The sequence below is a fragment of the Archocentrus centrarchus genome, chromosome 11 (genome assembly GCF_007364275.1).
Source record: "Archocentrus centrarchus isolate MPI-CPG fArcCen1 chromosome 11, fArcCen1, whole genome shotgun sequence".
NCBI classification, from domain to species: Eukaryota; Metazoa; Chordata; class Actinopteri; order Cichliformes; family Cichlidae; genus Archocentrus; species Archocentrus centrarchus.
This window is the reverse complement of record NC_044356.1, coordinates 24,967,680-24,992,573: the sequence shown is the minus strand read 5'-3', so window position 1 is coordinate 24,992,573 and position 24,894 is coordinate 24,967,680. Positions and strand designations below refer to the sequence as shown.

Sequence of the window (24,894 nt, the reverse complement as noted above, 5' to 3'; positions counted from 1 at the left end):
TGCTGTGTTTTATCGCTGCAAATGTTTAATTAAACTGTAATTAAAAGTAAAGTCTCAAAAATATGTAGTTCCAGCCCCTGTGGTCCCCATATACTGCCAATAATAAAATGAACGATCTCTGGTGATCACTTTAATTATATTTCTTTTTTGTTCAGGTAGCACATGAAACCGTCGTGTTCCACTACACTCACGCAAAAAGACAACAGTACATTCCATGTTTGTCATTGGTCAAGTGCGAACTTCCCTCTTTAGTATGAGACGGTTTGATTGGTCACCTGTAATAAACAGCTCTCCCATAGGGTAAGGATGACGCGGGCCCTTAAAATGTCATAGTGGCTAACCTCCGTTCAAGTCGGTATGTCTATGGCTGATATGTCCGGTGTGCTGGATACCCTCCGGTTACTTTACCGGCATACAAATACACTGGAGGAGTTTGCGGACAGCATCGTGTTCAGAGAGGGACAAAAAGCGGCCCTCACTGAGCAATTAGATACAAACCGTTTTAAATCGTTCGTTAGGAGTGTTTTTGTGTGCTTTGATAAGGAGCTACAGCAAGTACCGAGCTGCAAACAGGTAACATTTCGCTGGCTTAAAAAGCTCTGGGGACTCATGCTGTTATAATGTTAAAGCTAGGAAACCACGTTAGAGTGCTCTGCTTGCACATAAGATGTTGACTGCAATCTGCAATCTACTTGCATCTAGTGGTGAAAAATTTCACACTGTAACTTTAAAATAATCTTGTTTTCCTGTCATAACAAATTGTGGATTACTTCGTTAGGCTCTGCCTGACTCTAAGGGGTGCAGTATAAAGTGAAATTATTGACTTAGCTGGCTACATCGCGCAGAATTTTTTTGTATTAGGAAAACTTTTTTTTTTTGGTAACTTATGCTGAATGCATAACCCAGTCAGGACCAGGTTATGTTCAGTTTTGGTTTTCGCTGATTCTTTGATTTATTGCATGTTTTAAATGCAGTATAGATGCTTTGCTGGGCGAATCTGTTTAATATGTGCAAGTTGTTGCTAACATCATGAAAGAAGCCCAGCTGTAAAGTTACAGTGATGCAAACTGTGCATTGCATTGTCACTGGAATTTGCACATATTCAGTAATGATGCAGAAACTGTATAAATGTTGTATATGTGATTTTAACCTGCTGCTGTCTCTTTTACGCTGCTGGAATTGCAGCTACTAGAGCACAGAACAAACACCAAGAATACTTACTTTTATCTTGCAACAAGTGATGCCCACAACTCCTTTATTAGTGTTTAATGTTTAAATGTATCCAGTGATAGTGGCAAATAGCTAACATTGGCTGATATATTGGTCAGATTCTACACTGGGACATAAAAAGTGTAGTTTTTAAAAATAACATTTTAAAAAGCTAAGCCAAGTTATGCTTAGAAGATTTCATTTCTGGATCTTTTGAGTGTCATGACTCTTTAGTTTATTGGCTCTGCTTTTAGTCAGTGAAGGTAGCGTGAAGGAATGACTGAACTCATTTCAAATTAGATCAGTTTTAGTGTAAAATAAAATATAAAGAAAGACAAAAAACTCAATCAGGGCATTGTTTGTAACTGTCTCTGTGATAATTTAGCATAAAGTTCCAATTTTCTATAAATGAGACTCATCATATAGATGCACAAACAACTAAGCTGACTGGTTTATAAGAGTTTGTGGTTTTGTCTTTGTCAGGATTTCACGGGAGATTTCCTCTTCTCATTCAGATCTATTCATACTTTCCACAGATCTGCAGTCTGCCGGAACTTCTAGCTTTTGTTCTCAACACTCTAAAAAGAAAAAGAAAAAGAAATGTATTGGCACATGGCTATAATTTTCAGTCCCTGGCACAGGAGGATCGGGATGCAGACCTCTTCAAATTCCAAGGCGATGTAACACAAAGTGCTGCCTACATCCATGGTAGTGACCTATGGAAAAAAGTCACGATGCGCCTTGGGACAGACATCACGCGGTATCTTCTGGAGAGCTGCTCTGTGTTTGTGGCAGTTCCTCCTTCTTGTGTCTTCCAAGTGTGCGGTCCTCCAGTCTATGACAGGGTGTCCATGACCACTGGCTCTAGTGGGTTTTGTCTGCAGCCTCAAATCAGGAAACAAAATCATACTAAGTTTGGATGTCAAGGGTCAGTCAATTTGAAAAGGAGACACACAGTTGAGAATCCTGCTGTAAGCAAGAAGATGAAGAGAAGGGATAAAGGAGCGACAAAGGGGAAAAGAAAGAGGGAAGCTTGTCAAAGGGATGAGGAGGAGCTGGCAGTTTGTTCAAGAAAGAGGAGACGAGTAGTACCTGAAGAACATCAACAGGAGATCCAACAAGTTGGCTTTGAAAACGAAGGTCAGGCCATGCCTGTGGAATCAACACCATCTACAGGTTTCAAACAGCCTGCTGAGATGCTAACAACTGTACTTCCCTTGGAGGGTGGTCCCAGCTGGAGATCGGGGATCTTCCCCCCTCTACCACCCTCACAATGTTTTATTCGCACCCTGGGATTCCTGTATGGGGGCAGGGGCATGCGTGGGTTTCTTCTTAACAGGAGGAAGAAGACAGCTGATGGATGCAGACGGCTACAAGGACAAGATTTGGTAAGAATAGTCTTCTTTGAGGGACTAGCATATTTGAATGGAGTAGAGAGGAAGCCTAAAAAACTCCCCCGGCGGTTCTTTGGCATGGTCCCTCTGTTTAGGCAGCTGTTACAACAACACAGGAGATGTTCCTATAGCAGAATACTACAGAGGCTGTGCCCATGGGTGGAGGAGAGCAATACAGGACAGGGAGAACTAAACTCCCTCTTACCTCAGCACTGTGCACCTCACAGGGTCTACCTGTTTGTCCGAGAATGCCTCTCTGTGATCCCACAAGAGCTGTGGGGCTCGGATCAAAACCGCCTTCATTTCTTTGCCAGGGTCAGGAGCTTCTTGCAAAGTGGCAAGTTTGAGAGGCTCTCGCTGGCTGAACTGATGTGGAAGATGAAGGTGAATGATTGTGATTGGTTGAAGATCAGGAAGACAGGTGAGATTATCACTGATGGCCTTTTTTTCTTTTTGGTTGCTTCATGTTTCGTGGCTGACCTAACCAGCGTAACTCATTTGCAGGCCGTTTTCCACCCAGCGAGCTTGCATATCGGACACAGATCCTGGGTCAGTTCTTGGCTTGGCTTCTGGATGGATATGTTGCAGGTCTTGTGAGAGCCTGTTTCTATGCTACAGAGAGTGTTGGGCAGAAGAATGCCATCAGGTTCTACAGGCAGGAAGTCTGGGCCAAACTGCAAGACTTGGCCTTCAGGTACACACACACACACACACACACACACACACACACACACACACACACACCACTACTAAAGTGGCCACATTCATACAGATATGGGTCATAAAGTCCAAAAAAAGGTCAACAAAATATGTTTTTCATGTAGAGGTCACCTTTCCAAAGGCCAGATGGAGGAGCTGACTCCAGCTCAGGTGGCTTCCCTGCCCAAAGGCACTGTCATCTCCCGCCTTCGCTTCATTCCCAAGACCGATGGCATGAGGCCCATCACACGAGTCATAGGAGCAGATACAAAAACAAGGGTACTCACTGACAGTTACCACAGAGTTGTCTATTATTAAATCCTGTGTGCATGAGCAGGATTTTCAAAGCTTTTCTCCCTCCTACAGCTCTACCAAGGGCGTGTGAGGGACTTGCTGGATATGCTGCGGGCCTGTGTGCGTGCCACTCCATCCCTCCTGGGCTCCACAGTGTGGGGGATGACGGATATCCACAAGGTTTTGTGCTCTTTGGCGCCAGCCCAGAAGGACAAACCACAACTCCTCTACTTTGTTAAGGTGAATCGTCAGAGTTAATTGTTTTAGCAGAGAATTTTGCATACTGCGATCTTTTTATCTCATATTAATATTTAATGATAATACAGCAGTAAGTTTCAACACATTAATTTGGACATACAGTACCAGTAATGTCGATTATTCTGCTTTTTCTCTTTGTTTAAGGTGGATGTGAGTGGCGCATATGAGAGCTTACCACATGACAAACTCATAGAGGTGATTGGCCAGGCACTGTCACCTGTCCATGATGAACTCTTTACTCTTCGCCGCTATGCCAAGATCTGGACAGATTCCCACGAAGGCCTGAAAAAGGCTTTTGTCAGACAGGTACCAGTTTACCCACAAACATGGTATTAATGAGTCCACCCAACTTCATAATATAGTAGTAAAAATCATAGTTCTCTGTGTTTAATGTATTGTTGAAAGTCTAAAACATCTCTACATATTAATAAGTTATGGCACAAGGTGAAAAGTGCAACAATAATTTACAAGATGATCTGTCTCACATGTCACTTATGTTAATCACTTGTTTTTGGAACAGGTGGATGGTGCTTTGTTTTGAGTTGTGGGATGGCATTATCTCCTTTCTTTTAATAAACCAGTCAAGTACCTTTCTAAGCATTTAGAGAATTAGAGTAGCTCCTGTTGTGGCTGCCACACAGATACTTCTCGACCTTTTAGGGACCTTTCTAACAAAAAATGACATTTTTGGACTTTTTGCTAAAACAATGCTTGTCAAAAATGGCTTCTTCTTTTTTTTTTTTAAATCAGCATTTCAGCAAATGACAAGGAACAAATAAATAATATTTAAAGTAATATTAGTTAATATGCAGGTGACTGCAACAGTGTGTATTACTTAAACTAGTACTTTTATACCCATTTTGGTTCAAACTAAGTCACTCCAGCTTTACTAGACAGAGTTTTAATTCATTTGCAAGCCTGACTCTTAGTCTCGTCCACCCTAATTGGAAAACTCAAAAACCGGTTTTACTTGTTGGTATCGCTCCTCCACCTGACCCTTACTCAGAGTTTCTGTCTGATTTCTCAGACTTTTTAAAATCTGATTTAGTGCTCAGTTCAGATAAAACAATTATGGTGGGTGATTTTTAACATCCAAGCAGACGCTCAAAATGACAGCACTGCATTTAATTTATTATTAGACTCAGTTGGCTTCTGTCAAAATGTAAATGAGCCCACCCACCACTTTAATCACACTCTGGGTCTTGTTCTGACATATGGCATAGAAACTGAACATTTAATAGTATTCCCTGAAAAAACTCTCCTTTCTGATAATAACTTTTAAATTTACAATAATGGATTACATAGCAGTGGGGAATAAATTTAATTATAGTAGATGTCTTTCTGAAAGTGCTGTAACTAGGTTTAAAGACGTGATTCCTCCACTGTTATCTTCTTTAATACCATGTGCCAACACAATGCAGAGCAGCTACTAGGACCTTCCTCAGAGGTCGATTATTACATCGATTATTACATCCTCACTGCGTACAACTCTGGATACTGTGGCTCCTCTAAAAAAGAGAGCTTCAAATCAGAGGTGCTTGACTTCCTGATATAACTCACAAATGCCCAGCTTAAAGCAGATAATGTGTAAGAGGAAATGGTGTTTCCCTTTATTTAGACTCTTTCTTTGCTATGTAGATGATAACCAGCATTATCTATCAATAAAGCCAGATGACACACACCAATTAGTTAAACTGCAGGAATGTCTTAAAGACATAAAGGCTTGGATGACCTTTAATTTCCTGCTTCTAAATTCAGATAAAACTGAAGTTCTTGTACTCAGCCGCACAAAACTTAGAAACATGTCTCTAAGCAGATACTTGGCATTACTTTGGCCTCCAGTAACACTGTGACAAATCTTGGAGTCATTTTTGACCAGGATATGTCCTTCAATGCACATATTAAACAAACATGTAGGACTGCTTTCTTGCATTTGTTCAATATTTCTAAAATTAGAAACATCCTGTTTCAGAGTGATGCTGAAAAAATAGTTCACGCATTTATTATTTCTAGGCTGGACTGTTGTGATTCATTATTATCAGGCTATGCTAAAAACTCCCTGAAAAAGCCTTCAGCTGATCCAAAATGCTGCAGCTAGAGTACTGACAGGGCCTAGAAAGAGAGAGCAGATTTCTCCCATATTGGCTTCTCTTCATTGGCTCCCTGTTAAATCTAGAATTGGATTTAAAATCCTTCTTCTCACATACAAGGTCTTTAATAATCAGGCCCCATCTTATCTCAAAGACCTCATAGTACCGTATCACCCAAATAGAGCACTTCGCTCTTAGACTGCTGGCTTACTTGTGGTTTCTTGGATACTTAAGAGTAGAATGGGAGGCAGAGCCTTCAGCTTTCAGGCCCCTCTTCTGTGGAACCAGCTCCCAGTTTAGTATAAAGTTAAACTAAGTTTAAAAACATCTAAATAGCATAACAGATAAATACTACACGTGTTGCACTATAAGAAATGAGCTTGAGATGACACAATGAACTGCAAAATTCTGGCTTGAGCATGTGCTGAAAAGTGGTCTTTCCAACAACTGGACTCAGGTGAGAAGGCTGCTAATATTACATCAGGCAAAACACAAATGTTTTAGCAATTTATAAATGAATGTCAGCTTGTTAATAGCAGAAATTATCTGTGAAATCTTTCAGTTGAGTTACTATTGTTTAAAATGTTTAATATTTTCATTATGTTTCAGATTTTAATCATGTGTGGGGCATTTATTAAATGCGGGATGTATTAAGTTTAAAGTGGGCATTACAGTATGACATGAAGGCTAATGACTCAAAGTTATGACATCCCAGTCTCACTAAATATATCCACTGCTTTAGTGGATATATCATACTGAAAAAGACAAAGACTAAAGACACTTGCTGTATATTTCATGCGTCTGCTTTCCCTCACCTAGTTTTAGGTTTTAGTTCACTGGGCATTGGTGGGCCAAGTTTCGTAACCTTCCAAGACCACTATATACAAGCATAATTTGACCTTGTGAGTGTTTAGATACACGGTATTCTCATTTTGTTAACTCAGGCAGATTTCCTGGAGGGTAGCATGGGATCGACCAACATGAAGGGCTTTTTGACGTCACTGCAGAAAAAAGGCAAAGTTCATCACGCCATCCTGGTCGAGCAGGTGACTCTGGCTTCATGTGGTTTCTTGTAGCTGAGGGAAATGTCTACTTAAGTCCTGAATGCACATGAACAATTCTTTACTTTTCTTTGCTGCAGCACTTTTGCTCAGATCTTCATGGCAGAGATGCATTGCAGTTCTTTACTCAAATGCTAACTGGCAGCGTTGTTCAGTATGGGAAAAAGTAAGCTCTGCATTATATTACATTATTAAAATCTGTTTGAGCAGCTTATTGCACCCCATTCCTTTTTTTTTTTTTTTTTTAAATAACCAAGACAGTTATGTTGATTTTTGTCGCTCTGTGTTTCAGGAAATATCGTCAATACCGGGGAATTCCTCAGGGATCAGTTGTGTCCAGTCTTCTCTGCTGCCTTTGCTACGGTCACATGGAGAATCTCCTGTTCAAAGATATTACTGGAAACAAAGGGTACGTCAGACCTCGGTGTATATACTCATCAGGAGCAGAAGAGGGCACTCTTTCTGTACTGGAGCTCTTGATTTGGTTTATGTGTGTGTTATTTTGCTCTCACTTTAGGTGTTTGATGAGACTGGTGGATGACTTTCTTCTGATCACACCAGACCAACATGAAGCACAAGCTTTTCTCAAGTATGACACACACACACCAGGTTGTCAGAAATATTTCTGTCCATGAGACACCGTGGCCCTTAAAAAAATATTTATTCTTTACTTTCAGTTTTAAAACATTCTGTGTTACTGAAAACACACAGGATATTTAGAAGTAGAGCACTGGTATGTGATTTGGAGTTTTCTGCAGAACCCAAAATAAATGTATTCACATTTATATTTATACATATTTACTGTACATACCCTGAGGTCTGCATCTGTACAAGTAAATCTCTGTGAGTCAAATGCTCAGGCTTCAGACACCATTTGGTTACATGGTGCACCCAGTCAGAAGAAATTTTGCTTAAATGGTGCTCAAACAGTTTGTTTCAGATACGATTCATGGAAAACTACTTATTATAGTGTATTTATAATGGCTCTTGCACTTTGTGTGAAGGATCTTGCTGGCTGGAGTCCCACAGTATGGTCTGGTGGTCAACCCGCAGAAGGTGGTGGTCAACTTTCAGGTGTCGGGAAGTGTGGGCTCCTCTCCCGATATTCGTGTGCTGCCCCCTCGCTGCCTCTTCCCATGGTGTGGGCTGCTGCTGGACACCCACTCACTGGACATCTATAAAGACTATTCCAGGTGAAAGGCCCCACAAGCTGTAATTATACTGCAGAGTTATTTATTTATATTGTAGTGTGCTTCTTGAATGAGTCTTTGGGCCTGTTGTGAGGCTTTATGGTTTATGGCTGTACTTTGTACCTACTCATAAACATGAAGCATGTTGAATTGATCTTCTGGCATAAAGCACAGTAAACTCTGTGTAGAGACTTTATTTATACTAAATTCTCTTTTCAGTTCTGAATATTTCTTTTTTCTTGTTCCTTTCACAGCTATGCTGGGCTGTCTCTGCGCTACAGCCTTACTTTGGGTGTATCCCACTCAGCTGGACAGCAGATGAAAAGGAAACTGCTATCAATCCTCAGGCTCAAGTGCCATGCCCTGTTCTTCGACTTGAAGGTCGGGAACAAAAAGATTTTTAAGACATTTCAGAACGTTCTGTTAAACATTGACACTTTTTTTTTTTCCTCTTTTTTTTTTTTTTTTGCTCTGATGATAGCAGCTACAGGAAGGTACAAGTAGCAAAAAAAGCTCAGAAAACATGCTGCTAGAAGAAACTTGAAAGTATGTGGAGTGTCTGTCAGAAGTTAAAGTACAACTTACAAAGACAGCAATCAAAGTAAATGAGTCCTTGAATAAAATATGCAAGGTTACCTGCCTTGGTCACTGGAAATTTCCCTCAAACTGTAACAAAGTAGTAAGCACCAGTTGTAATCTTGTCAAGTTTGAGTTCCAGGATAATGAGTCATGATTTTGGCACATAATGGAGAAAAAAAAAAAAGACTGGCTGCGTATAACAAGTAGCCAGAATTTCTACACTTTTTTCTCATAAAATCTGTGAGAATTTATTCACAAACACAAGCTGCTTATTGTGTTTATCACAGTATAGTAATGTCAGTCAAATGGCTAAAATTTTCATGTCCTTGTTAGACACACTGGACAGGCTGGAATGGGTATGTGAGCCTCTCTGCTAATGCTGTTCTAAGGTGTTCAAATTAACAAGATGAGATTCAGAGTTTGGGTTGTAGAGCTGCATTTAACCATAAATAAAAACCTGGTTAGTCACAAAGCCTCACAAAGAAAGACTGTTAGTGAGAACTGTCCTTGATCTGGCAACTTTGATAGGATATTAGAAGAAGGTTTACAGACGCATGAAAGGGGTATAAAAGTTTTTTTTTTTTTTTTCAAGGCCTGGATGTTTAATAGGTCATATTAAGAAAAGATGTATATAAATGAAGGAAACTGCATATTAAACAGTGTCATTATTTATTCAACACAAGCTAAGTCAAAATACAGAAGTATGGAAAATATACATCATGGTTTAAGAGGTTGTAGAACCTCCTTTATCAGCAATAAATTAAAGTACTTGTAAGTGCAGGTTTTTCACATTTATCTCTGAAAATAACAAAAGGAGGATGAAGAAAAATAATAATGATTTATAATAATAACATAATGCTGATCAACATTGCTGGGCACTGTGTGGTTCTGAGAACTGAGACATGGGTGGAGCATAGGATTTATCCACAGAGTTGCTTTATCACAGCCTATTCCTCCATATAAATCTGAAATCTTTATATTTTGCTCAGAGGAAAATCAGACTTGAATAATCATTAAAGAAAAGTTAAACTACGTTTTTTTTTTTTTTTAATTTTCATTTTTATGCTTAACATTAAAGCAATCTATTCATTTTTCTTCTCAGACCAATTCTCTTGAGGCGGTCTACAAGAACATCTACAAGCTGGTGCTGCTGCATGCATGCAGGTGATGAGTGAATGATTTCTGCACAACTTCTTAATCGGCATTCTCACGTTTGTCCGTGTTGTCACTGTCAGATTGAATATTTTAGAGAGCGATTAGTGAATAATTTGTTGCAATTACCTACCTGTAGCATTAAAAATACACTGGCACAAAACAGGAACATGCCACGTGATTCGCTTCCAGTGTTTAATATCAACAGACGTTTTTATCAATCAGTACCTGCACCGAGCTGAAAAATCATTGTCCTGTCGTTTATCTCTGAAAGTAAATATCTAACTGTAACTTGTTCTCTGTTTTTTCTTTTTTTTTCCTTCTGTTTTTTTTTTTTTTTTTTTTCAGATTTCATGTGTGTGCCCAGCGTTTGCCCTTTGGTCAGATGGTTTCCAAGAATCCCGTCTTCTTCCTGCAGTTGATATGGGACATGGCGCAGTACTCCAGCAAACTCATCAGGAGTAGCAATAAAGGCAACATTTGCAATTCACAGCAGCACTTTATGTCACTGCTTGGTAATGACATGGTAATAGTGAACAGCAGTTTAATAGTAACGAGTTCAAATCAAGTAATACCATCTGGATTCTCTGTTAGTCGTGGTATTATGCTATTATTACTTTATTATTATCACAGCAATCACACTAGCTTGATTTTAGATGCACCTGGATCATCTAGTGTGAGTACACACTTGGCCCTAATGCACTGCTATGCAGTTTTTGCTTAACACACTTGAAGTGTGTTTGAACCAGAAATCAAAAAGAGACTGCATCCGGCTCCTGGCCAGCAGAGGGTGCCCTTTTAGAGTGATGTCACTTGCCAAGGCTCAATCTGCCTGTTTCCTAATACCCTGAGGTATCAGTGTTTACAGTTCAATGAGCAGATGTAAACAGAAGAGGAAACAAAAAAGTATTTCATGTTTCAATTAAACTCTGTCCTTCTCCAAATTCGATGTTGCCATAACGGTAGGGTTAAGTTAATGTGCTCGTCCTAGTTAATGTGTCTCGCAGGCAGACGCTGTCAGGGTTACATTTTGTCCTTTTTTAATTTTTTTAATTTCTACATATGGTTAACAGGGTTTAATGATCAGATCAGGCAGTGGTAATTCCAGTAACTGAATGGGCTGTCCTTAAATTACCTAAGTTAAAACTCCATTCCAATATTTTATATTAGGCTGATTAGAATTCAAATTGTGCAAAAGTCTTGAGCCACCTCTGCTCTATCTTTGTTTTTGGTAGTGTTTACATGTCATTCTGTTTGCAAACGTGATAGCTCAAACATTTGAATAAATTGAGATAAAAACCTTGTAGGGGTGTAGAGTGGGGGCATGTTTAACAATCCATTAAAATCCAGCTGACATCCACCAAGGTCTTCAAGGTCAACTTAATGATTTATTGGTCGAAAAATTGACAAAAAGCCTTATAACTTAGAAACTATGATTCTTACAAATGTGTTGTGTATTTTAAACATATAGAAAGTACTGTATAAAGATTTAAAATATCATGCCTTAAAATATCTCTGACCTCTTCTTTGAGGTCAGTACAGTGACCCCTCACATATTGCAGGGGTTACGTTCCAGAAACCCTCGCAATAGGTGAAAATCTGCGAAGCAGCTGCGTTATATTTATTTTATTATTTATATATATTTTAAAGCTTTATAAACCCTTCCCACTCTCTTACTACAACTTGAATGATGAAGATGATGAATTATGAAACTGTACAGTACTGATGGCGATGAAGGTGATGATGATGAGATGAATGTACAGTACTGCACAGCCAAGAAGAGCCTTGCAGCTCTTCTGAAGGCACCACTTCATCAGGCGGTGCAGTATCTTCGCTGTCAGCTGTAACTTCGATTTCCGCTAAAGGCGTAACTGATCTGTTTGTCCGAGTGATGAAAATAGTTATGCGGAGTTGTATAAATACCTATATACCACAGAATCCCACGATATAGCGGAATAATACTTTTTGACATTCAATAATCTTTTTTTTTTTTTTTTTTAAAAACCTGCGATACAGTGAATCCGAAATGCGTGAACCGTGATATAGCGCGGGATGACTGTAGCTTGATCTGAAAGTCGTAGTGATAAAAATGCTATTTAAAAAGGTTATTTGAAATTGTTTCTTACTGTCATTATTTGTATTGACAACATACAGGCATATAGGGAATCATATATGGGGATTCTAAATATGACTATGGACCTGTGACCTTTTCTTCAAGGTCAAATAAGGTCAGACTTTCATAAAATGTCTCATCTTTAAAACTGTACTTTAAAAAAAATCAGCTGCCTTTGTTTGTATTTGCAACATATAGGAAATGATACTGTTATATGTTGATTCTAAATATCACATTATAGTTTGCATCTAAATATCATTTGACCTCTGACATCACTTTTACATTTCACATCTGCCTTTTGTTTCAAATTGACCAAAAATGCGTTATATCTTCAAAGAAAGGATTGTCAAGAGAAAGAGAGTGCGCTGCCTTGCTAGTTAGACATATAATCTAGTAATATGTTATTTTATAGGCTCAAGTTATTCATCTTCAGTTATGTGCAAATCAATACTTGTTATCCATTACCTACTCTGACATAATGTTTGCGTAATTAAAGTTAACAGTAAATCTGTCCATCCATCCATTTTCTTCTGCTTATCCAATTACTGCACTACAAACTTCTTACAGTATGTTTAAAAAGAATTTTGTATTCAGCTCTCAATATTTTATCCACAGATTTTCAGTCCAGTTCTTGTGTAATTTGTCATTTGAGTTAGGTGCCCTTTTTATGCTTGAATTATTCAGAGGTCAGTGTTAAGTGGCTTAACAAACAAAAAACATTGCTATGAAAATGGTCAGGTACAAGGACTGAACTGAAAATGAGTGAAAAAGCAGCCAATGTCCAAAGAAAGCCTGAGAACTATTGATCAAGACCACTTCCAACAAAGTCTGGCTATGGGAGGTGGCCCAAGACTTTTGCACAGTACTGTATTTTGAGGTTTAGGACAGAAAAATCATAGAGTAATGTTTTAGTGTACTAGGAGGTAATTACTGTAAGTTAATATGGCATTTGTTCTGGATGTATGGTAATAATTTGTGTTTCTGTTTATAGCTCATTCTGTGTGTTTTATAGTATGATCAGGACAATTAGGCATTTATACTATCATTCAGCCTGGAAAATTAAACACTGGATTAAACTACATAATAAAGTCCTAGTGTACAGTGGTGTTGTGCATGGTAAATAACCCTAAATTCATGAAATATTACCATTAGATAAAATATAAACATAATTTACAGCACATAAATTATAGTTACTGATTTTGATCATTTTGAGTTTCAGTGAAAATAAACATTGTTATCAGGCTTTATTACCCCATATATATTCCTGTTTTTAATTAAAATATTGCATTGATGAAATCATTTTCTTTTTTTTTATTAGCAGGTTGCTATAGTGTTACCGGTGAATCCATTGTCCTACTCGGAGACTGTAACGCTCACATGGGTGATAACAGGGAGACCTGGAGGGGCGTGATTAGGAGGAACAGCCTCCCTGATCTGAATCCAAGTGATGTGTTATTGGACTTCAGTTCAAACCACAGTTTGTCCATGTTTGAACATAAGGATGTTCATGAGTGCATGTGGCACCAGGACACTGTAGGTCACAGGTTGATGATCAATTTTGTAATTGTATCATCAGATCTGTGTCCGTATGCTCTGGACACTCGGGTGAAGAGAGGATCTGAACTGTTAACTGATCACCAACTGACCGTGAGTTGGATCAGGTGGCAGGAGGAGGAAGCTCGACAGACCAGGTGAACCTAAACTAATAGTGAGGGTGTGCTGGAATGCCTGCAGAGGCCCCAGTCTGCCAGATCTTCAACTGCCACCTCTGACAGAACTTCAGGACCGTTCCGTGGGAGGCCACAACTCTATTGTTGAGGCCATCGCATGGAGCTGCAGCTGCAAGGTGGTTGGTGGCTCCCGTGGTGGTAATTCCCAAACTAGATTATGGACGCTAGCGCTGAGGGGAGCCATCAAGCTGAAGGAGTCCTGTCAGACTTGGTTAACGTATGGGACTTTAGAGCCAGCTAATGTGTACCAGCAGGACAAGCAGAACATAGCTTGGGCGGTGGCTGAAGCAAAAACTCTGATGTGGGAAGGGTTCATTGAGGCTGTGGAAAAAGACTTTCAGACTGCCTCGAAGCAATTCTGGCAAACCATCAAGCAACTCTGGAGGGGAAAGTGGTGCTCTACTCACACTGGGGATATAATCAGGTGGTGGAAGGAATACTTCAAGGACCTCCTAAATCTCACTGACACGTAGAGGAAGAAGAGTCTGGGGATGAGGTGGATGACTTGCCCATTACTGGGGGGTGAAGTAGTTAAACAACTCGTTGGTTCTGAAAGTTGTAGGGCTGTCTCGTTAGATGGGCGGCACCTCTGGATTAGCAGACTGGGGTGGTGTTTCCCATCTTCAAGAAGGGGGACAAGAGGGTGTGTTTCATCTACAGGGGATCACACTCCTCATCCTCCCCAGGAAGGTCTATGTCAGGGTGCTGGAAAGGAGAGTTCATCTGTTAATCAAATCCTGGTCGTGGAATGCTGCACCAGCTCTCTAGGATATTTGAGTGTCCATGGGAGTTTTCGCATCCAGTTTACATCTGTTTTGTGGACTTGGAGAAGGCATTTGACTACGTCCCTCGGGGTATCCTGTGGGGGGTGCTGCTGGAGTGTGGGGTCTCTGGCCCATTGTTATGGGCCATTCAGTCCCTGTACAACTTCACTGAGAGCTTGTTCCACATTGTCACCAAGAAGTTGGACTTGTTCCCATGGGTATTGGACTCTGTCATGGCTGCCCTTTGTGACCAATTCCGTTCATAGCTTTTATGGAAAAATTTTTTAAGCGTAGCCAAGTGGTGAAAGTCTTTTACCGTGATGGCCTCAGAATCTCATCTCTACTTTATGTGGATGATGTGGTCCTGTTGGCTTCATCAGGTGGTTACCTCCAGCTCACACTGAAGTGGTTTGCAGCCGAGTGTAAAGCAGCAGGTATGACAATTAGCAGCTCCAAGTCTGAGGCCATGGTTCTCAGCTAGAAAAGGGTGGCATGCCCACTCTGGGTCAGGGACGAGTTGGTGCCCCAAGTGGAGGAGTTTGTCTCTTGAGGTCTTATTCATTAGTGAGGGAAGAAGGGGCTGAGATGGATTGGGGCAGCGGCTGCAGTGATGCAGATGCTCCACTGGTCCGTTGTGGTGAAGAGAGACCTGAGTGTGAAAGCAAAGCTGTCGATTTACCGTTTGATCTATGGTCACAAACTTTGGGTAGTGACTGAAAGAACAACATCATAGACACAAGTGGTGGAGAAGTACTTTCTCTGAAGGTTGGCTGGCCTCTCTCTCAGAGGGTGAAGAATGCAGTCATCTGAAAGCAGCCAGTTGAAGTAGTGGATAAACACAACAAGATGGATGGATGGATAGTTTTAGTTCTTTGCTGTCTTTAATCATTGATTGCTACTTTGTTTTTGGCCCCTCATTACTTTGCCACATAATTTCAGTTTAATTTTACCAAGGTATACCCCTTGCTAATACCAGCCTGTTACCTGGACACTACTATACCCCACAATTACTGTGTTATTACTGGCTGAGATATAAAGTTAAACTCATTTCCTACAATAACCTGGATAAATGATCAAAAGCCTTAATTATTTTATTTCTTCTCTCTTTCTCTCTCTCTAGGACTGATTTTAGGTGATAAGGCCCAGACAGGCATTCTGCAATATGAAGCAGTGGAGCTGATTTTCTGTCTTTCCTTCTTGCTTGTGTTGTCACAACAGCGTCTTCTCTATAAAGATCTGCTCCCACACCTGCACAGACGTACGTACTCTCAAAAGTTATGTTGATGTGGCAGGTTGTTCAAAAAATTCCATTACAATAATTTGTACAGTACCGTGCAAAAATCTGAGCCCCTCCACTTTATATTTTATTAGGAAAATGGGTGCAGCAAGTTATTTAAATGTGCAACTATACATGGAAACACGGTATATAAGGCAAAAAATGTGCTAATGGCTGCGCCCACTTGTGACATTCTGATAACTAACAGTTGAAATTCTCAGCCCTGCATAACAGTACCTCAGCACCAGGTGATCAACCACTAACTAGAACCCTGCAACAGTGAAGAGTAGACAGGAAAGCAGGAGAAAGAGCAGGGAAACACGTGCAGGAAATGGCACGGGTTGGACTCAAATCCAGGCCGCTGACTTTTAGCCCTAAGGCATATGGCCACTTTGGTCTTCTTGTGGTGTCATCTTGTTGGGACGCCCACATTGAGGCTTGTCTCTAGCATCCCCTGTTAGATAGAACTTTGCCTTCAGTTTGGAGATAGTACTAGGGCTCGCTCCAAATAATGCTGCAACTTGGTTTTACAGAACACCAGCTTGAAGTTGCGCTATGGCACAGGTCCTATCCAGATCAGTCAAACGTAGCATGCTTGGAACAGACGCTGTAGCAGGGTCCATGCTCACAGGTGCTGCTAATCAGGGGCCAATCAAGGACCTGATTGTCAGCACCTGGGATACCAGGAGGTCAAAACAAGAGTGAAAAGCTGAATAAGCTGTTTGACACTGGGAGAGAAGATTTGGCAAATCTTTCATGGGCACAACCCACAGTTGCTGCTCAACCTACAATTGCATTTTCCTTACAAATGTGGCATCATTTAAGGGAAAATGCACAGGCTTTCCAACGGTTTAAGATTTATTGCCAAGAAGCATTGTTACAACAAAGAAATAATGGACCAAACACAAATTTCTTTACTTTTTTGCTTTTTATATGTGCTTTTTTTACCTTTTATATACATATATAATTTTACATGTATAATCTACAGTTTATTGACATGTATCATTTGATTTTAAAGTTTGTCACCAATCACGGATATTAGTGGGTCCCATCTTTGGTTTTCATTCGGTTTACAGGGAAGCGCAGTCTGGAGCGGCGTCTGGGGGACCTGAGGCTGGCCAGGGTGCGGCAGGCCTGTAACCCCAGGACTCCGGTTGACTTCTTGGCCATTCAGATGTGAACTACTACTCTCAAATACAGTTTCCAAAAGTATGTTAACATTGGTAATTTACATGTATCTGATCACTCAGTGTGACAAAGAAATTATATGACAATTATATGACAGACATGTTTCCCATCAGGAAACATGTCTGGGGCAAAAAACAGTCCTTTGCCATGTGTTATAAAACACTTAAGTGATAAACCTCAGTCGTAAACACACCCAATCAAACAACGACAACCAGTAAAGATGCGTAACTGAAAGTCTTGCAGCTTCTGTAGCAGAACAAGTCTCAACCCATAGCTGGGTGTCTTTGTGGACTTTGATTTATATTTTCTAGTAGTTTTCCACAAAGAAGACGTGACAGCATATGTCACAGAAGTCTTGTGAGCCATTACTGTATTTGTCAAAAGATTTTGTGTGCTACATTATGCATGTCCAGTTCTTTAGATAACAGTGATGATTTTTTTTACAAGTCGTTCAGAAATTAACAAACCTTAAGAGCTCTTTCAGTGATGTTTTGTAACATTTAAGTGTTAAAATGTTTTGTGGAATTGATCTGTGATATTGAATGTATTTACACAGTGTAAAAAAAACAGTAAATACGAATTTCACTGTTAAATAAATCATGTTTTTGTTTAGTTTTTTCATATGTCATGTAAACATGAGAATCAATTTGAAATTCTAGTGAATTTTGATGAAAAGCAGTAATAACATCAGGATTTTTTTTTTTTTTCTTTTTCACCAGCATTGTTACTCTTCACAATCCTTAAGACCTGCAAGTCGTCCTTTCCCGTGTTTCGATCTCGAAGGCGTCGTTGCTGTAGGGATTTAATTCCACCCTAGCAGAGGACCGTCTGGTTCTCCCACAAATCAGCTGGTAGAGAGCCACCAGAGGAATGGAAATCACCGGCACCACACACAGGAGGATGATTATGGCAAACACCCAGTTTGGATAAGGTTTAACTTCATTTTCAGGAAATTTTTCCTAGAAAGAAAGATAGATGTCTGTGATGTGGAAAAAATGAAGGATATTTTTAAATGAAGTTAATAAATATGTTTTTGAAATGCGGAAAATATTTTAATTTTTTTTAACCAGCTGGCAAGCAGACAATTAAATTAGCTTAACTTAATATTTTTTGAAAAATTTTTTACTCTTCTGTCTGTATTTATCAATCAGAGGAGATACAACATGTTTGTTAAAGATTAGGTTTTGGTGACATTTTTAAAGACCTTTCGAGCCCTGTTCCTACTGCAAGCTTAATGTTTAACAGACATTACAGATATTCACTTCTCAGGTCAGAGCGTGGGTGCTGGATTCATTTCAGAAGTGAGTGTGCTAAGAAAGCAAAATTAAAATAAATAAGGCACATGCTTAGGTTGAGACCTCAATTTCAATATTTTCCATAAAAAAAAATAGCACCAACAGATGTACTTTTTTCCCCCCAGTGTTATTAATGTAATGTCACCCCTTCACACAGGGGACAAAGAGCTGAAAATGCATTGAATTAACATGGGAGATATCCTTATGTAGGGTGCAGTGGTTTCAAATTCATGCTTTTGTAGTGGAGAATACCACAGTAATGCACTCAACAGCTAATAATGCAAAAATCTAAAATTACGGCAGCACGACAGCTGTCCTCATAAAGAATGTGAAGAAGGCTGAAAATGATGCACAAATTTTCAATTTGAATATTCTTACAGTTTCATGTTTGACGGCTTTCACTGTCTTTCAACTAGGTTAGTTACTTTAAAGGAAAAGGGAATTATTGAAATGGGATACAGTGATCTGTGACTTCGACAGAATGTGGGACCATCTCTTATACTGTCCATCTGTGGGGCAGAGGTGTAAAATGTGGGGGTGGCAGTGCTTGCACTTTGCTAACATGAGACATACTCATTGACCATTTCTTTAGTTACACCTGCTCAACTGCTCATTAACACAAATATCTAATCAGCCAATCACATGGCAACAACTCAGTGCATTTAGGCAGGTCAAGATGGCCTGCTGAAGTTCAAACTGAGCATCAGAATGGGTGAGAAAGGTGATTTAAGTGACTTTAAATGCGGCACGGTTGTTGGTGCCAGACCGGCTAGTCTGACTAGTTCCGAAATTTCTGATCTACTGGGATTTCTCCACACAACCATCTCTAGGGTTTAAAGAAAGTGGTCCCAAAAAAAAAAAAAAAAAAAGAATATCCAGTGAGCAGCAGTTCTCCCCTCCCTTGTTGATGCCAGAGGTCAGGGGGGAATGGCAAGACTGCTTTGAGCTGATAGGAAGGCAACATTAACTCAAATAAGCACTTGTAACAACCAAGGTATGCAGAAGAGCATCTCTGAATGCACAACATATCAAACCTTGAAGCAGATGGGCTACAGCACCAGAAGTCTGAGTGCCACCGTCAGCTAAGAACAAGAAACTGAGGCTGCAATTTGCACGAGCTTACCAAAATCGGACATCAGAAGATTGGAATAAATGTTGTAGTTTCTGTTTTCACATTCAGATGGTAGGGTCAGAATCTGATGAAAACAACATGAAAGCATCCATCCTGCTGGTGGTGTAATGGTGTGGGGATAATTGCTCGGCACTCTTTGGGAACCTTTGTACCAACTGAATATTGTTTAAACACCACAGCCTGCATGAGTATGTCCTTTTATGACCACAGTGTACCCATTCTCTGATGGGTGCTTCCAGCAGGATAACACACCATGCCATAAAGCTCAAATCATCTCAAACTGGTTTCTTGAACATAACAATGAGCTCACTGTCAGTGTATAAATGTATTCATCCTCAGTTTACTTTTAGTGCCTACAGTACTGTAATGTTATTTCATAGACTCATGACCAGATTCAGTGTTTTCCAAATACTTAAATGCTTGCTTACGTAATCTGGGTTCCACGCTGGATAGGTGGGGTGGGTCTGTGCCTGGACAACCACATAGGCAATGAACACCACCAGGAGCATTAAAGGACTGATCACCATCCAGCATGCCTTCCAAAAGATGTTGGGCTTCCTCCCAGTCATAAAATAGATGTCTTCACTGAAACTGGCAGAGAAGATGTGAAACGAGTTAGGAATTAGGATTTTTAATGAAGTCTACAGAGTTATGTTTAGGAAGAAGAAGCAAAAAAGATACGTTTTCATTCCACGGATGTAAATGACTCCAATAATCTCAAACAATGCAATGATGAGCAGAGGTACAGAGCCCACGTAACTGTTAAACACCTCCACCCAGTAGTTCCCTGAGTTCAGGGTGAAGATGAGTGCCACCAAGAAGGCTATCAAACAGACGATTGCTACAGAAGTGAAGAAAAAAAATAAGGGGCAATTCAAAGGAAATTGTTTTTATCTTAGTAAACATAAGCTAATGTGTAGGCACCTGTCAAGAGTTCCTTGGGCATCCACTTGGGCACCACTTTGAGGTCGTTGAGGGGTGAGAGGACACCCTCTATGTTGCCAAACATGGAGGAGAGACCCAAACTGAAAAGCATGACAAAGAACAATACGGCCCATACCTGCGAGCCTGGCATCGCTATCACTGCCTCGGTGAACACGATAAAAGCCAGGCCAGTACCTGAAACGCTCTGAAGGGAAAGGTTAAAAATTAAAGAAAGTAATGAGGGATGAAAATGAGTCTCACTATAAGATGGATTGGGTTTTTCAGAGTGACAATACCTGCTTAAGTAATTTTTGTAGATCACAAGTCTCCAGAGGCACACTGGAAAAGTCTTCTGGAAATGTCCGATTTAAATAGTTATACCAGTAATCGTAGTTCTCCAGTGTTATGTTCTGGTCTGAAAACTCAAAGTAGTTGGTCATAGCCAGGACGTTTCTGCAGATGAGATTTAAAGAGCAAGTTTTCAGGATCTTAAAGGCAAAGATCTAGTTGCAAAACCCCACCTAAAATAGACATGCTTACGTACTTCTCTTTACAAGCGTTTAAGGCGGTGTTGGCTTTAAATCCCAGGATGGAGAAAACTGGAATGGAGGCGTAGAGAGACGTGGCACTGTTTATTACTCCCACAAGAACGGCGTCCCTCTCACAGTTGTTTCTAACACACACAGAATGAGAAAAAGAGCTTACTAATCCCCCCCGTGTTCACCAGCGGGAGGTTAAGACGTGTCACTCCTTACCTTTCTTCATTATAACTAGAGAAAGATATGAGACCTCCAAACGCCACAGAAAGCGAGAAGAAGATCTGGGTGGCAGCATCCAACCACACCCGTGGGTTCTTCAGTGTTTCCCACTGTAACAAGCATAACATCTCATTAGAACATCAGCGGTTTATGGTACTGGAGATTAAAAACTTAACTTCAACTCACGTCAGGAGTGAAGAGGTACTCCAGTCCGTCAGTAGCTCCAGGCAGAGTGAGGGCACGGATCAGGAAAATGGTCAGCACCAGGTAAGGGAAGGTAGATGTCACATACACAGCCTGAAAAGATTAAAAAAAAAAAACATCAGTGACATCATGGTAGGATACAGTGTTACAGCCAAAACTCTAACCACACTCTGTGGTTTGGGGAAAACATAGAAACAAAGACTTGAGAGTATAGTTTTGGAAGACAAAAATCATATATGGTGATAGCATATGGTTACTGAGACCTGACCAAACCTTTCCCATGGAGTCGAGGCCTTTGATGAAGCAGATGTAGACTATACACCAGGCGCTCGCTAGACAGATCACCATCCCCCACTCTAGGGAGCCGCTGATCTCAATGTCAGGTGTGATGTTCAGGGTTTCACGATACCAGAAGTAGTTTACTGGAGTGCTTTTCGTACACTCCACGTCATAGCCTACAGGTACACACATGAGCAACAAACTATGATTTACAAAACTGCGTAATATACATAGCAAATACATTATGATTGCATTGCATTGATGTTACTGAAAACACATGATCCAGTCCATTCTCTTTACCTTCCACATGTCTCAGTGACACCTGCCTTTAAACAAGCACGCTCTTTCTTTCTTTTATGTTGTGGTGCAGTGTTCACTTTGTGTTATTAACTACTCAAACAATAGAGCAGCAGCAGAATCACGGCGCACGGCCATAAATGTATCAAGAAGCGTAGCGAGAATAACAGTGAGGCGAGCTTTTGTCTCACCTGTGCGGTTTTCACTTAGTGGACAGGTGCTCCACGGCAGGGGTTCTTGAAAAGAGTGAAAGAAGTACCACAGCACCCAGGCCAGAATGGTGTTGTAGAAAACACCCACCAGAAATGATACCAGCAAAGAGGCGATGCCTACATATGAGAAATATCAGGTTTAAGTAGATATTCAATACAAAAAGAACTTAAGAATTAGGAATCTTTGACCAGTGTCACATAAATGACTCTAAATCACTTTGAACAAAAGTTTGTTTTGTTTTTTTGGGGTTTTTTTTGTGATTCTACAATACTAAAAATTGAAACTAGTTAACTGAAAAAATAGTCTGTATAAAACACTGAAAACCAAGTGAAACAGTATCATGCACTAACAAATTAATATTCAACTAAAATTAAAACTAACAATGGTGATATCACTTTAAAATAAAGCCACACTGAACTTTTAGGATAATTTTAGGATATATCAAAACATTTCTTAATAATTTTTCGGTTACACACCTACTCCACCTATTAGTGGTGAGATGCTGTTCCAGACACCGACGCTGCCCATCCGGAGCCTCTGTCCTATAGCCAGCTCAAGGTAGAGCAGGGGGAGACCTTCAAACACCAGCGCTATCAGGTAAGGGATGAGGAATGCACCTGAAGACACGCAGTAAATATTTAGCTCATGGTTAGGCATTGTTAGGATTACAATGGAAGCTCTACTAATGGAAATGTTTTGGGTAGCTGGGAATCAGGCAGATTTTTTTTTTTTTTTTAAAGAAAAAGTCAAATGGATCTAAATCAGATTATTTAAATATATTTTAAAAAATTATTAACTTCTGTTATCACATATCTGCTTCACTGTATGTGTACAAAATAACACAAAGGGCAGAATAACAAAAGAAAATGTAGCTAAATTTAACAGACTGAGTCAAAGTCAAGCAGAGGCTCAGCAGATTCGAAACAGCCTTTTGGGAAGTGAATATGTGAAGTTGATAGAGCACATGCACGTTTTCAGGATAGGCTATTTATACAACCTAACCGTGAGCCAGGTCCTATAGAACTGTGTGGCTTGAGGACTCAGCATATCTGTCTGGGAAGTATGAGGAAGTAAGCATAGATTGGATGTCCAGTATTGTTCACAAACAGTATGTAATACTTTAAATGGTTTGTCAGGTATAGATTTGGTTAACCATTTCCAGACAGGTTCAGGAACTGTCCTGGTTTGTTCGTTAATAACTAATTAAACTGAAACAAAAACAAAATGTAAATGGATTAAAGCATCTCCAGACTGGATAGATTTACAGGGAGCTGTACGGATACTTGTACAGTAAGAGCAATGGCGTAAGGTGAGAAAAGAGAAAATATAATGTAAAGGTAGCATTTCACCTCCTCCGTAGATTTGGCACAAGTAGGGGAATCGCCATACATTTCCAATTCCCACAGCAAAGCCAATACATGTCAGCAGGTACTGAGCCTTGTTGTCCCATTTGGGTCTCTCCTCCACCCCAGAGTCTTTTCTTTCTCCCATCTTTAGCTGGAAAAAAGGTTCAGTGGAATCCCAGTTGCGTTATGAGGATACAACTCTTGCAATTTTAACATGCACGGTGATCAAACTGTGTATTTTGTATTCAGTCCAGAATTCCCGTCCTGATCTGCATGCCAGAATAATTACACTCTTCAGTGGTTTGGCTGCTGTGATGTTCAGCTCTCCGCTTTCATCCTCTGTGTGACTCTCCTGTCTTTGGCTCAGAGGTGCAGATTTTCTTTTTATGAGGACATCCAACCAGCAGAAAGGTGGTGAAAACACCAGCTGGAGTGATTTAGTGGTTTTACCTCCCTCCTTTAAAATGGGAGTGTGCTAAGACTTGAATTAATGGATAACCTAGTGATGCTTTTTCTGTGCTACACAGCAATCAGGTACAGGCTGTAATAGACAGTTGTGCCAACCATTTAATCAAATATTATTCTTACAGACAGGCTTGCAAATTTATGGAGATGCAAAATGAGTGAAAAAGTTATCGGCACTTTTCTTTGCTCTAGTTTTTAATACAACATTTGCAGATATGTAAAAACGTCAGTCATGAGGGGATTAAAATCAATTTAATTATGTTTTTGATAGATTGTACCTTTAATAACATTTTTTTTTTTTTTTTTGCACAAATCAGCATCAGTAATAATTCATGTCCACATTTCTTGACCATGACTGTGAACTCAGGTTGGTCTTTACATAAAATTTAAGTCCTCCTGCTTCAAATATGATTTTATGAAATGATTCTGTGTAAAGTTGCACACCAACATTCATTTCTTTTTTCTGGCCAGTGATCATTCCTGTCTTCATATTATGAATGCTCGTGTTGCTGATTTGTATTTGTGTCAGTGCTCTTAAATACAGACTGTCTCTAGTTCATACCTGCCATTTTTAACACTAATTTCTAATCTAGCACACCAAGGCTATCCCATTTCCTATATTACGGTCATATTAAGCAGCAGTGCCCACTTAAGCACTGAAAAAAAACCAACTCTACCAGCCATCCGTGTCTCAGGTATTCTATGTAAAGTTTCCTTTACTGCCTGAGTCTGCGCTGGTTTTCCTTCAGGTGTTCTAGTCAAAAGAAAAACAGGTATTACTAAACTGTCCCTTATCAGTGGTCTATGTATTCATGTGTCAGCCCTATTGTAGAAGCAGAATAGAGGATTCTGATACAACTTAACCTATTCCCAAGGTGCAAGGAGGACAGAATAAAGTCTGAAGAAGCAGCTGTAGCAGTGCTATAATAAACACACAGAAGAACTTTACTGCATGACAGGCATATTTCATCATGAGGCCTTCAT

At 40.0% G+C, this 24,894-nt stretch overlaps 2 protein-coding genes across 3 annotated transcripts; one reads left to right on the top strand and one right to left on the bottom strand.

The window, feature by feature from the left end:
- The first annotated feature begins 305 nt into the window (after nt 1-305).
- On the top strand, nt 306-18,045 carry tert (telomerase reverse transcriptase). Of its 2 annotated transcripts, none has more exons than XM_030741267.1 (17): nt 306-355; nt 1,746-3,024; nt 3,108-3,297; nt 3,428-3,581; nt 3,669-3,836; nt 3,999-4,160; nt 6,889-6,990; nt 7,086-7,171; nt 7,298-7,414; nt 7,523-7,594; nt 8,010-8,198; nt 8,450-8,576; nt 9,877-9,938; nt 10,275-10,399; nt 15,654-15,791; nt 16,886-17,018; nt 17,717-18,045. In XM_030741267.1, the coding sequence occupies exons 2-16, from the start codon at nt 1,944-1,946 to the stop codon at nt 16,987-16,989; spliced, it is 2,877 nt and encodes a 958-aa protein (XP_030597127.1). In that variant the 5' UTR covers nt 306-355; nt 1,746-1,943; the 3' UTR covers nt 16,990-17,018; nt 17,717-18,045. The 2 variants fall into 2 exon arrangements, with proteins under 2 accessions (XP_030597127.1, XP_030597126.1); XM_030741266.1 differs by having other exon boundaries at nt 315-573.
- slc6a18 (solute carrier family 6 member 18) lies at nt 17,691-23,782 on the bottom strand. The gene is made up of 12 exons (XM_030741269.1): nt 23,449-23,782; nt 22,576-22,716; nt 22,078-22,215; nt 21,584-21,765; nt 21,293-21,403; nt 21,104-21,216; nt 20,893-21,021; nt 20,645-20,801; nt 20,349-20,553; nt 20,106-20,265; nt 19,853-20,015; nt 17,691-17,956 (listed from the first exon to the last, which is right to left on the bottom strand). Exons 1-12 carry the CDS (start codon nt 23,588-23,590, stop codon nt 17,738-17,740), a joined length of 1,860 nt encoding a protein of 619 aa, XP_030597129.1. The 5' UTR covers nt 23,591-23,782; the 3' UTR covers nt 17,691-17,737.
- Nucleotides 23,783-24,894: the final 1,112 nt, after the last annotated feature.